Raw genomic sequence first — 14445 nt, forward strand, 5'->3', positions numbered from 1 at the left:
GGCCCTCCTTCCCAAAGAAAATTATTTTATGCTTCCAGGACTGCAGATAGGGGAAATGGATCTTTCAAGTCTTCCCCGGGAGGTTCCAAGCAACCTTGGTCCGGTAGGCCTAGAGCTGGCTTCTCCGGATCGCTTACCTTCATTTGTCGCAATCATTTTCAGTTGGACAAGACAAGCGGTGGTGCAGGTCTAGTCCATCAAGGGTCAGGTTCCTCCATTCCCTGTTAAGGCGCATTCTGCACGGGCGCTTAGTGCCTCCTGGGCCTTCCGCCATCAGGCATTAGTGGTGCAGGTTGGCAAGGTGGCCACTTGGTCATCTGTGCACACTTTCCCAAAATTTTATTCAATAGATGTGCTGGCATCTGCGGATGCTGCTTTTGGCCACAACAATTTGCAGGCCGTTGTTTGAGAGGATTAGTCCTCTTTGAGGGTGTATGTTTTTTTTTTTTTTCAGGTGAGCGCCATTTGTCCTTGGTTGAGTTCCATGTTAAGTGGTTGGCTAGGTTTAGCCTTTTTTGGGAATTTTGTCTGCTGTGTTTTTTCCCACCCCTCATGTGTGACACTGCTTTGGGAAATTCCAATGGTCAAAAAGATTCTGGAGCTGTGTCCGTCAATGAACGAGAGAGAAAATTGGATTTTTGGCTTACCATAAAATCCTTTCTCTGATGTTTATTGACACACAGCACCTACCCCTCTATTGTGTTGGGTTATTTTTCTTCTGACATTGCTTGCAACTTAACGGAATGCCTATAGCAGGAAGTGGCAGTTTACCCCCTGGGACTGCCCCATAGGTATGGTAAAGCTTTTTCCTGCCTAGTGCCCTACTCATGTAGGGGGCAGCATAACCCAATGGTCAAGAAGTCAAGAAGATTCTGGAGCTGTGTGCGTCAATGAACATCAGAGAAAAGGATTTTTGGTTAGACAAAATCCAATTTTCCCCATCCCTAATTTTTGCTTTTGGCACTGTTTTGGACTTCCCTATAGCCATGAATATTGGAGCGCTGTGTCCATTGATGATCTAAAGAGAAAATGGGATTTTTGTACTCACTGTAAAATCCATTTCTCTGAGTTTGACGGACACAGCACCCACCCCTCTTAGGAGTTTTTGATACTTTTAATACTGCTTGCTACTAAACTGAATACCTGTAGCAGAGGGGGGTTATATACCAAGCTGAGGATGGCCCATGGGCGTAGCCGGGTGTTTTTTGTTCCCGCCTAGGCCTACTCCTGGAGGAGGCGATATAACCCTGTAGTCATGATTTATTGTACGCTGTGTCCGTCGAACTCAGAGAAATGGATTTTATGGTAAGTAAAAAATCCCATTCTGTCCAGTAGAATACATTTATACTCATACTCTTCTAAACACCATACGCCAGTAATTGTGCAAAATTACGCACCAAAACCACCATTTTTTGCACTGGATTTTTATTGCCATCTCCTGATAGGAAAGATCTAGCATAGATAGAAGTATTGTATTTTATTTTGCCCGATTGCATCAAGCCTAAAGGGGCAGAAATAGATGGAACAGAAGTAGGCATGGCTGGAGTTCCATTTTAACCACTTACCGCATATCAACGTACCGGTACGTCGGGTAACTTTGCGGGCTTATACCGGGATGATGTCTCTAGCTAGAGGCATCATCCCGGTACCGTGGTTTGAAGCCTACGGTCGACTTTCTGTCGGTAACGACCGATGCGGCTCGGGAGCAGCTCGATCGTTACCCGGGTGAGCGGGAGGGGACGCCCCTCCCGCCGCCTTCCGTGGCTTTGATCGGGGCTCCCGTCCCACCGGGAGCCCCGAGCACCCAGCCGGCACGTCCGTCGGCTGGATGGAGTCCCGATGAATGCCGGAAACGGCATCGATCGGGTCTCCGATGACGTAACCCAGAGGCGGCATCCATGAAGTCACTTCCGGGTTACTGTGCTGCAAAAGGTGGCAGATTTGAAAAACGGCTGTATGCAAAAATGCCGTTTTCGGCGTTTTGCATACATGGAAGTGTAGTGGAGGGGTCTAGGGTTCTTTTAGACCCTCGATCCCTCCATAAAGAGTACCTGTCACTACATATTGCTGTCACAAGGCATGTTTACATTGCTTGTGACAGCAATAAAAGTGATCAGATTTTTTTTTTTTTTAAAAACCTGTAATAAAGTTAAAAAATAGGAAAAAAAATAAAAAAATTTAGCTGCCCCCGTCACCGTTAGCTTGCGCACAAAAAAAACGTATACGCAAGTCGAGCCGCGAATTAAATCGCTGTTCAAACCACATATGTGAGGTATCGCCGCGATCGCCAGAGCGTGGGCAATAATTTAAAAAAAAGAGCTACACTCTAACTCTAAACTGGTAACCGTTAAATAAATTTAAAGCGTCGCAGATTGAGATCTCTATTGACCGTAGTTTGTCGCCATCCCACGGGGGGGCGCAATTTTAAACCGTAACATGTTGGGTATCTATTTACTCGGCGTGACATCATCTTTGACCATATATAAAAAAAAATGGGCTAACTTTACTGTTTTAGTATTTTTTAAATGCAGTGAAATGTGATTTTTCAAATTTTTTCCAACAAAATTGCGTTTTAAAGACCGCTGCGCAAATACCGTGTGACAAAAAATTTTGAAATGACCGACATTTTATTCTCCAGAGTCTTTGCTAAAAAAATATATATAATGTTTGGGGGTTCTAAGCAGTTTTCTAGGAAAAAATACTGGTTTTAACTTGTAAACAAAAAAGTGTCCGAAATAGGGCTGGGGCTTACGTGGTTAAAAGCCCTGGCAGTTCTTCTGTCAGTTAAAAAAAAAAAATAACAGTCAGCAGCTAAGACTTAAAGCGGAGTTCCACCCAAAAGTGGAACTTCCGCTTTAGGGAGTCCTGACCCCCTGACATGCCACATTTGGCATGTCATTTTTTTGGGGGGGGGGGAGCGGGTAACTAGTTTTGACAGGTACCTGATCCCACTTCCGCTCAGAGCGCCGCGGCGCCCTGAACGGAAGTTCTCCTCTCCCCCTCCCTCCCTGCAATCTTCTGGGACACGTCAGAGGTCCCAGAAGATTGCCGGCCAATCAACACGCGCAGCGCGACTCGCGCATGCGCAGTGGGTACCCGGCTGTGAAGCCGCAAACTGTAACAGCCGGATGCCCACAGCAGTGATGCCGGCGCCGAGGGAGAGGATCGAGGCTTCGGGCGGCCGCATCGCTGGACCGTTGGACAGGTGAGTGAATGGCTGGAACTCCGCTTTAAGGAAACTTACCTGTTCAGGGATTCCACACTGTCCTCACCCAGGCAAATGTGCCAGTGTTCCTGGCACTGCCACCTTGGATGAAGGAAGCTGGATGTGACTCTGGAACTTCACAGCTGGTTTCCCACTGCGCATGCGCGAGTTGCGCTGTGCTTTGTGAATGGACTCACAATAATTCAAAATACATATTAGCATCTTTGGCATTGTAAGCAGCAGTTTTTTATAACACTTCCTGCTTTAACACAGACCCATTTCTGCGATTGGCTGGGCAGGGACCCTGCTCAGTGATTGGTGCGGTCTCTCCTGTTCCCATTTGGCCCGCCCCTTACCTAGTACTTACCTTGGCTGTAATGTAGAATGCCCCTGTGATCAGATGTGGCAGGGGGCGGTCAGGAGCAGCGGCGCGGTTGTGATCACGGTCTACCTGTCAGACGGTTGCTGACCCGGAAACTAGGCAAACCCAGCAGAAGTGTGTGTGTGTGTGTGTGTGTTGGGGGGGGGGGGGGGGGGGGCGGCTGGGTACCTTCAAGAAATGGGTACCCACTCCCCCCAGAAAAGGTGCTAAAATGGTGGAGGAAGGAAGATTAGGAAAAAACGCAACTTCCCCTTTTTAGGATGAAGTTCTGCTTTAATAATTAAAAATGTTTTTATTTATATATTTCTGCCTGTAACATGTTGGTTTATTTTTTACAATAAAATCTCTGTTTTCAAAAAAAAAAAAAAATGCTTTTATTTCTTAAAGTATACTTTTACTCATTGTCGCACTGAATCGCACCCACCGGGCCCTGGGGACCTCCCACCTATCCTCACTGTTTTGAAGGATTCAGTGTGAAGACATCGCTTGAAGCATTTTTTCAGAAAAAAAGACACCAAAATCAAAATGCGGATCTGATAGCACGTTGGTGGATCCAGTGATGAGGGTGAAAAAAAAAAAATGGACATGTCTAAAATAAAAAAAAGGGTTTCTGACATCAGCCTTAGGGTAAGGTCAGACATGAACTCTTAGACGATGCGACTTGAAGGGAAGCTGGCACAGTGTCTTCCATTTGCTGAGTGACAGCTGCTTAATGGAGGTTTAAAGTTGAATTTTTAGCATCATTCATTCTTTTCCAGGCTTGCATGTCAAATTACATATTAAAAATGCTTCGATTTACCATAAAAATTGGTTCAGAATCTTCCTTCAGTGAGGCTGATTGATTAATTTGCTGACTTCAGGCAGGGAGACGAGTTGCAGCTATTTTGTCCACTTGTGATGTCTTCCTGCTAATATAGTTACTGGGCAGTCACTGGGCACACTTAGGCTTCGTTCACATGTCAGCGTTTGGATCGCGGGCAGAACCGCCACGGTTCCGCCCGCGATCCGGAGATTTATTGCAAATCGCGGGACGCCTAGCGTTGCCCGTTGATTTGCAATAGCCCCCCAAACGCCGAGCGATGTTACCGCGATTTCCGCCTGCCGAATCGCGGCAACATCGCGCAAACAAAATCGCGGGACGCAATACGCTTCAAAGAAGCTCTTGTACTTCTTTGGAGCGTCCCGCGATTTTGTTTGCGCGATGTTGCCGCGATTCGGCAGGCGGAAATCGCGGCAACATCGCTCGGCGTTTGGGGGGCTATTGCAAATCAACGGGCAACGCTAGGCGTCCCGCGATTTGCAATAATCTCCGGATCGAGGGCGGAACCGCGGCGGTTCTGCCCGCGATCCAAACGCTGACATGTGAATGCAGCCTTATAGTGATTGTAAACCCTCACCTTGTAAAAGAACACAGTCAGTTTAACCACTTCTAGACCGGAAGGATTTGCCCCCTTAATGACCAGGCCATTTTTTCGATTCTACGTTACTATAATGAAAAATTGCGCAGTCATGCGACTCTGTACCTAAATAAAATTGATGTCCTTTTTTTAAAAAAAAAATAGAGCTTTCTTTTGGTGATATTTGATCACCTGTGCAATTTTTATTTTTTACACTATAAACAAAAAAAAAAAAAAAAAGCGACAATTCTGGAAAAAAAAAAAAAAATATATATTTTTCACGTTCTGCTATATAACATTCCCAAAAAAAATGAAAAATAAATTTTTTTACATTTTAGGCCAATTTGTTTTCTGCTACATATTTTAGGTAAGAAAAATCACAATAAGCGTGTTTTGATTGGTTTGCACAAATGTTATCGCGTCTACAAACTAGGGGAAAGATTTATAACATTTTTTTGTTTACTAGTAATGGCAGCGATCTGCGATTTTTAGCGGGACTGCGACATTGCGGCGGACAGATCGGACCCCTAGCTGACATTTTTGACACTTTTGGGGGAATCAGTGACATTACTACAGTAATCAGTGCTGTAAATATGCACTGTTACTGTACTAATGACACTGGCAGGGAATAGGTTAACTCAGTGGTGATCAAAGGGTTAAGTGTGAGCCCAGGGGAGTGTTTTCTAATGGGGGGGGGGGGGCACTTGTGAAATGACCATAGAGACATGTGATCCTATATAGAAGGATCACAGGTGCTCTGTGATCATTTCAGAGAGAAGAACGGTCAGCTGTGTTTACAACAGCTGCCCGTCCTCTCTCAGCTGGGAGTGATCGCGAGTGCCCGGCGGCAGTTGCGGCCGCCGGCCCTGTGCATTGGCATCTTTGCTTGCCCCCAGGAGCGCTCCCGCGGATTCCCGTAGAGGTACGGCGATTCGCACAGCCGAGTCAGCCTGCCGCAGTATATATGCAGCGGTCGGTCAGCAAGTGGTTAAAATAGAAGTGAAAGACAAAACTTTTGTGTATAAATATAAACCCTTCCCCCCCCCCCTTTTTTTTTTTTTTAAGTGATCATACTCCCTCTATTTTCAGCTGCAAAATAGCTGGGGTGGAGAATCAGCAACACCCTGCTCTTCCCAGGTAAAGTGGGTGAAAACTCCCATACATGACTTTTACCTATAGGTAAGCTTATAATAAGGCTCCTTTCACACTTGTGCGACTTTTATCACCCAAGTTAACCCCTTCCCTGCCAGTGTCATTACAGTAACTGCATATTTTTAGCACTGATTACTGTAGTAATGTCACTGGTCCCCCCCAAAAATGTCAATGTCAAGGTTCCGATCTGTCCGCCGCAATGTTGCAGTCCCGCTAAAAATCGCAGATCGCCGCTATTACTAGTTAAAAAAAAAAATAATTTAAATAAAAATGACCTAAATCTTTCCCCTAGTTTGTAGACGCGATAACTTTTTCAAAATTTGCTTATTGGGATTTTTTTGTTACCAAAACTATGTAGCAGAATACAAATTGGCCTAAGATGATGAAAACATTTGATTTTTTTAAATTTTTTATTTTTTTTTTATTGGAAATGTTATACAGCAGAATATGAAAAATATCGTTTTTTTTTTTTTTTTTTGTTTTTTTTTCAAAATTGTCGTTTTTTTTTTTTTGTTTATAGCGCAAAAATAAAAATCGCACAAGTGATACCACCAAAAGAAAGCTCTGTTTGTGGGGGAAAAAAGGACATCCCTATTATTTGGGTCCAGCATCACACCACCGCACTGTTTTCCATTAAAATAACACAATGCCGAATTGCAAAAAATGGCCTGGTCATTAGGGGGGTAAAACCTTCTGGTCCAGAAGTGGTTAAGCACCTAAATAAAATCGTTTTTTTTTTTTTCCCTACCTTATTTAATCACTGGGTCTCTGAGCTTTTCTGTTCAGTACTGTCAGATCATGGCAGACACACGGCAGTGCCATTAAATGTAATAATCACCCCCCCCCCCCCCATGCATCTCCTAACAGGGGCAGTGTTTCTCGCATGTGGGCAACCCATTGAAATAAATGTGTACATGGGATGTGCGGAGGTTCGTGCGCTCCATGGAGCCCAAGCCTTGGTTTAACGTTGTATTCCTGTGTGAGCAACATTGTAACATCTTTTATTCCTCTGTTTCCAGGTTTAAGACTTTCCCCGAGGTTCTGTACCGGATCCCTACTATGGAGACAATCCTCATTAGCAGCAATCAGATCGGATCCATAGATCCCTTGCAGCTGATTAAACTGACAAAGTTGTCCACCCTGGACCTCCAGAATAATGACCTCCTGCAGATCCCACCAGCCCTGGGGAACTGTGAGAGCCTGAGGTGAGGGATCATTGAGTCACCTTTCCTGGTAGTCTGGTAAAGCCAAGTCTGGGGTCACCGAATAGCGTTTCATGTTTGTGATCACAACTCTGCCTGGATCAGAGGGCCTCCTGTTATCCATTACAGTGACATGGTTCCAGAGGATTAATAAAGCTAAAAGCAATATTAACCCAAAACACAAAATTTTATACATTGCAGCTTACCAATCAGATGTGTTGTCTGCATTAGTTTTCCCCTTTTACTCTCTATTTTGCTTTGATTTGTTTCTATTTTCATCTGGTTATCTGGCCAGTAACAAACCACCTGTGTTAGAGTGCCTACACTCTGGATGAAGAAGCACAGGGGGCACCTATGGACAACAGCATTGTCAGTCTGTTAGATCAGTGGTCCTCAACCCTGGCCTACAGGGCCCACTAACAGGCTAGATTTTAGGTATTACCTTGGGGAGATGCAGACTAGAGTACTGCAATCACTCCGCAGCTACGGAGGGCTGGCCTGCGAGTTAAACTTCTCGCTGGGTCGCTTACGACCGGGCTTGGGTCTTAGTCGCAGCGGGCCCTTGGCCCACAGCTCCCCTACTTTGGTGGTGAGTTCTGTCTGGAGCGTTACCCGCACCATGGAAGGGTAAGTACAGTCCCCCCTCCCCCCTTTTGACTGTTTTAAGGGTGGACACGAGTAACCTCCAGGGACGGTCAGACCTGCCTGCAGGTTCCTTCCTCCCATCCTTAAAAATCCCTCCAGTGAGCTGGGCTTCCCCCACTCCCTTTCCCCCCTGTCTGGACCTGGAGTCTGGTGGGGGTCCCCGAGCAGAGGATGCAGTGGGAGACTCCTGGGGTCTCCCCCGCTATCCCTATTCTGTAAGGGTCCTTGTTTAGGGTGTTCTGCCCTGGTAGTCTGGAGGTGTCCCAGTGTAGTGGACCCCTAGGTGCATGCTCCACTGTTTGCAGTGTGGGTATAGTGCAGGGGGGTCCCAGTGCAGAGACCGGTGCAGAATGTGCAGCGGGGTCTCTTTCTCCCCCCCCCCCCCCCCCATCCTGATTCTGAGCCTGATGCCGCCGTTGACGCGGCCCGTCCAGGGGGACTTAATATCACACTGCCTGATCCATCCGATAGTGGTGCTCCGTGGTGGCAGCAGCGAATGAAAAAGCGCTGGTAGAGGCACTTATCACTGCAGCGCATGGGACTATTAATATGGAGGATGCGGCTGATGTAGCCACAGACGTGGCTGTGTCGTTGGGTACGCGTAAGTCACCTCGCACTCCAAAGGGGTTTCCTTATGTGCCTTATTTTGACAGATTTTCCTGTAAGCAATGGGAACAACAAAATTACCCTCTGTAATTTTGTAAAAGGTTTTGCTGCACGTTACTCTTTTGAGGATTCACTTTTAAAAAAAGTGGACTAGTCCACCAGTGATGGACCCTCCTGTTTCCAGGTTGAAAAAGCTACCATGATCCCAGTAGAGGAATCTGTCCTTTTAGGGACCCAGCTGACAAAGTGGAGGCTGTGGCACGCAGCATGTTTACTATGGCTGGCTCGCTTATATTTTGCGCCAGGGCCTGCGGGGTGAGCGGGTCCCCGCTGCTTATGTTGATTTAGCGGACCAGTTGGTCCATGGGATGCTGTTTATTTGTGATGCAGCTTTGGATACAGCTCCTGTGCTGTTTAAACTTTCTTTTTCAGCGGTGGTGATTAGGCACGGGCTGTGGCTTAAGATTGGTCCGCGGACCAAGCCCCTAAAAAAGCTCTCATTGATCTGCCCTTTCAAGGCGATTGCCTGTTTAGGGCTACCCTGGATGACATCATTAAGGGTATCACGGGGGGAAGAGTACCTTCCTGCCATAGTCTAGGAAAGGGAAGGAGCCTTGTCTCAGACAGGGACCCTCCTTCTCAGCACATAGAAAATTATTTTGTGCTTCTGGGATGGAGAATAGGGGAAATGGATCTTTCAAATCTTCCCTGGAGGTTATAAGCATCCTTGGTCTGGTAAGCCTAGAGCTAACTTCTCTGGACCCGCAGGCAAGACCCCTTCAGCATGACGGTCTGCCCTCACCCAGTATTGGGGTAGGGGGACATCTTCGCTGGTTTCTGGCCTCGTGGATCTCCTTCATGAGCGTCAAGGGGAATCCACTAAATGATTCTTTTGGGGGTACCCAGTAAGGGGTCAAAGATTGTCCTTTTCAGGTGTTTTAGGTCCCGAGTCTCCTTGTGTGGATTTAATTCCTGCAAAGGTTCAGCTGATTTCCGAACTACCCAAGGTCCCCCATATCCCTGTCCAGGGAATTGATTTACCTAGGTCTGATTCTAATCCTGACCAGGGTGGTCCTTCCTCTGGACCAACTTCAGGAACAACAGTCCATGATTAGCGGCTGCTGTCACACAAAATTCTCTCTCCTATTTTGCATACAGGTTCTGAGTCTGGTGGTATACACCTTCAAGACAGTTCTGTTTGCACAGTCCCACATGCAGCTCCTTTAGCAGGTTTGGCTCCACAGGAGGATACCGAGGTTTGTGGTGAGATCACGGGTTACTGTGGCGGATTCTGCAGGCATCCAAGGGCCACGGTAAGGCCAGTATCATCCTCTGCTCAGGCTTCTTCCGCTATTCCTGCGAGAAATCAAGGTCGAGGATCTTTCAATCAGTCTGGTGGTCTTAAACGTCCCTTGGGGCTTCCTCTCAGAGAAGACCAGCTGTCCCAGGGGCTGATCTACCATCCTGCTTTACAGTTGCTGTTTTTAAAGGCTTAGCTACTGAAAGCCAGGTACTGATGGAGGTCTGTCTGGATCAGTGATCCCTACTATGGTGAAGGTGAGTAAGTCATCTTCCAGCAAGATATACCATTGTACGTGGAAAGCATATATTTCTTGGTGTGAGTCGATTGGCGCTCATCCTCGATCCTTTTCTGTGGCTCGTATCTTAACCTTACTTCAACGGGGTGTTGATCAGAAGTTGGCCTTGAGCACTATCAAGGGCCAGGTGTCTGCCCTGGCAATCTTCTTTCAGTGACCCCTAGCCACGCACTCTTTAGTTCGTACCTTCATTTAGGGGGTTCGACATGTGGCTCCACCTGTATGGTCTCTTTTGCAGCCATGGGTTTTAAATTTAGTACTTTCGGTTCTCCAGAAACCTCCATTTGAGAATATTCGGGGATTCCTTTGCCTACGTTATCCCAGAAGGTGACATTCTTGGTGGGTATTACCTTGGCCCGCAGGGTATCGGAATTGGTGGCATTATCCTGTCGCAGTCCCTATTTAGTGGTCCATAGGTATAAAGTGTTTTTTCGTCCCTGTCCATCATTCCTGCCCACAGTTGTCTTCTCAATTCCATTTGAATGATAACATTGTGTTGCCTTCCTTGAGTCCCAGGCCGGCTCATCCCAAGGAATTTGCTTTGCATACCTTGGATGTGGTTCGTGCGATTAGGGTGTATCTGGCAGCTACGGAGTCCTTTCGGAGGTCAGACTCGCTTTTTGTGGTTACGGACGGACCAAGAAAAGGGCTGGCCGCTTCTTCGGCAACCATCTCCAGAAGGATCAGACAGACGTTGACTCAGGCCTATTCCATTAAAGGTCAGGTTCCACCTTTCCCTGTCACGGCACATTCTACTTGGGCGCTGAGTGCTTCTTGGGTCTTCCGTCATTCGGCATCAATATCGTAAGTTTGCAAGGCAGCCACTTGGTCGTCAGTGCATACCTTTACAAATTTCTGTAAGGTAGATAATTTGGCATCTGCGGATGCTTCTTTTGGCCGCAAATTTTTGCAGGGTGCTGTTTGAGAGGGGCTGTTTCCTCTTGGGGGTGTTTAAAGAAAAACTTTTATTTTTCAGATGGGGCTCCTGTGACCCAGTTAAGGCTCCTGTGTCCTGGTTAAGGGGGCTCTTATGTTTAGCCCTGGGTTATTTCCCCACCCCTCATTTTCCTTTTTGGCACTGCTTTTGGACGTCCTAGGAGTTCAACGGACACAGCACCCACCCCTCTATGGAGTTCTGATACTTCTAATACTGATTACCTAGAGCAGAGGGGGGGGGAGATTTTATTTACCAGCTGAGGGCGGCCCATCGACGTAGCCAGGTGTTTTTTGTTCTGCCTAATCCTACTACTGGAGGAGGCAATATAACCCAGTAGTTAGGATTTATGGAGCGCTGTGTCCGTCGATTAATGGATTTTACGGTGAGTACAAAAATCCCATTTAAAAAAAAAAAAAAAAAGATTGGATATGTTTTATAGCAGAAAGTAAAGAATATTGTTTTTTTTTTTGTTTGTTTGTTTTTTTCTTTCAAAATTGTCGGTCTTTTTTTTTTTTTTATTCATAGTGCAATAAAAATAAAAAAATGCAGTGGTGATCAAATACCACCAAAAGAAATCTCTATTTGTGGGAAAAAAATTACATAAATTGAATTTATGTACAGCGTTGCATGACCGCGCAATTGTCAGTTAAAGTATAACGCAGTGCCAAAAAGCAAAACAATGGCCCGGCCATGAAGGGGGGTAAATCTTCTGGAGGGCAAGTGGTTACTCTGCTTAATTTTTGCCTTCCATGGTTTTTCCTTTCCTCCCTCAACATGCTAACGACCTTTTTTAAATAAATGTTTTCTATTTTTGTTACATTCCTTAGTTTAAATCCATCACTGGGTCTCTGTGCTTTGTATGCTATGCAGATAGATCATGGCTGATGGGAGGGGTGGGCAGGGGGCCTCAGTACTCCTCTTAATAGCCCTTAGCCCTGATGTAAGCAGTGGGTTGGCTCTTGGGAGGAGTTAGGCAAATAATCTAAATGTCTTGATGGCTGGATGTCAGTCTGGAGGAGTGGACGTGAACTGCCCAAGTCCTACGTGTGATTCTGAGCTTCTATGATCGAAAGAACCGTAATTTAATGAAAGGGACAGTCAGACTGGGGTGGAAATGGCTAAGATGATGCTGGACGTCATCCAGCCAGGAAATGAAGCAGGCTCTATTTGACTTGCTTATAAATCGATATTGCCATGCTAGAAGTCACCGAATAAATAGAAAGGAACACAAAAATAAAAAGTCCCAAAAAGGTCCAAATCAGCGATAGATGTGATGAGAGGAAATCCATCTGTTCAGATGTTCTCAACACCAAAGTGTGCCACCACCTTAGATACAGAGGACTCGTACCAGAACATATAGACCCTTTTTGTAATTGGTAATACCAATCCGATCCAACAACTTCCTGGTTTGATTGTACGTGGTGACGTTGTGATGAAACGAGTAGGGCAGAGTTTTTTCTCATATCTGGCGTCATCGAGGGCACAGATGCCACGTTCGTCACCATACTACCTAAATATTCCATTTAAAAAGGGAAAAACCCTACATAGGTGGAACTAAATGTTATCCAAGCCTCGCTTTGGATTCTAAAGGGGTCGAATCCTGTCCTCCACATCAGTGCATAGTGGGAGAGGAGCCAAATCTCATTCATGAAAAAAGACTTGCTGCAGGTTGTAATGCACATTGTTAGCAGTGAAATAAGAGTAAGCAATTTCGGTATAGGAGAGGAGCCGGTAGAACTGACTGAAGAGAAGGATGGAGTTCTAATTCATGGGTTCTTTTGCAGGCAAGTGTGTTAACCACTTGCCAACTGCCTAACGTACATTTACTGTGGCAAAGTGGCTCTATTGCGTGAAATTATGTACCTGTACGTCCTTTCGTGCAATGCCCACTAGATGGCGCGTGCGCCTGCCCCTGGAGGTGTGATTGCACACTGATTGGACAGAGTGGGAGCCAATCAGCGGGTCCGGTGGATTCCGATGTCCGTCGGCCACCCGCAATCGTTCCCGAGAGGCAGAAATGGGATCTGCCTATGCAAACAAGGGAGGGGAGAAGATGGAGATGTTGTGTTCCTGCTAAATAGGAACACGGATCTCTGTCTTCCCCCAGTCAGAGCAACTCCCCCCCCCCCCACACACATTTAGCAAGCACCCCCTAGGCACACATTTAACCCTTTCATTTCTCCTAATGTTAACCCCTTCCCTGCCAGTGTCATTAGTACAGTGACAGTGCATTTGTTTAGCACTGATCTCTTACTTGTCAGTGTCATATTGCCGCAATGTCACAGTTCCGCTAAAAATCGCTGATTGCCGCCATTACTAGTAAAAAATAAAAATAAATAAAAATGCCATAAAAATATCCCATAGTTTTGTAGACACGATAACTTTTGCGCAAATAAATCAGTATACGCTTATTGGGATTTTTTTTACCAAAAATTTGTAGCAGAATACAAATTGGTCTACATTTATGGAGATATTCTATTTTTTTAACTTTTTTTTATTTGATATGTTTTTTTAGCAGAAAGTAAAAAAAAATACATATATATATTTTTTCAAAATTGTCACTCTTTTTCTTTAGCGCAAAAAATAAAAAACACAGAGGTGATCAAATACCACAAAAGAAAGCTCTATTTGTGGGGGAAAAAAGTGCGTCAATTTTATTTAGGTGCAGCGTCACACGACTGTGCACTTGTCAGTTAAAGTAACTCAGTGCTGAATTGCAAAAATTGGCCTTGTTATGAAGAGGGTAGAACCTTCTGGGGTGCTGAAGTGGTTAAGGAAAATGTATTTTATGTGACAAAGTCCCTTTCATTTTTATTTTTGATTGAAGTATATCTTTACCTGGCTATGGTGAGCTGTCAGTGATGTGTGTAATGCTGGATGTGTATTGCTTGTCCACAGAGCTCTCCATCTGGAAGGAAACCCATTCAGGAACCCGCGGGCGGCCATTCTGGCCAAGGGGACGGTGGCTGTTTTGGAGTATCTCCGGAGCCGTATTGCCACCTGATGGTGTCCGGTGAAGAGAAGCAGCCGGGGTTTCTTCAGAGGTCCGGATCTTATCCAGTGTTGGGGGATATATTGCTTTATTCTGAAAGGTTCCACTGCCATCATCCATTGTAATTCCTGACATGGCACCGCTCTCTGGACTTCTATCTATCACACTCCTATGGGAAGACACCGCCCAGTGCCGGGGAGACACCGCCCAGTGCCGGGGAGACACCGTCCAGTGCCGACGAGCCTTATTGTACCTCAAATGTTTCTCACACTGCCAACACTAAACTTCTTGGGGAGTATACTTTAGGTAACAATGTTTAAATTTTACAT

The 14445-nt window shown here is 45.8% G+C and overlaps 1 protein-coding gene across 1 annotated transcript in view; it reads left to right on the top strand.

The window, feature by feature from the left end:
* Window positions 1–14157, top strand: part of LRRC40 (leucine rich repeat containing 40) — a 66534-nt gene extending 52377 nt beyond the window's left edge. Inside the window, exons 14-15 of the mRNA XM_082264898.1 lie at window positions 7156–7341; window positions 14023–14157. Of these exons, the coding sequence (XP_082121024.1) occupies window positions 7156–7341; window positions 14023–14128 (292 nt within the window). The 3' untranslated portion in view covers window positions 14129–14157. The remainder of the gene's footprint in view (window positions 1–7155; window positions 7342–14022) is intronic.
* Window positions 14158–14445: the final 288 nt, after the last annotated feature.

The sequence above is a fragment of the Pelophylax lessonae genome, assembly GCF_965119305.1.
Source record: "Pelophylax lessonae genome assembly, chromosome: 8".
Classification (NCBI taxonomy): Eukaryota; Metazoa; Chordata; class Amphibia; order Anura; family Ranidae; genus Pelophylax; species Pelophylax lessonae.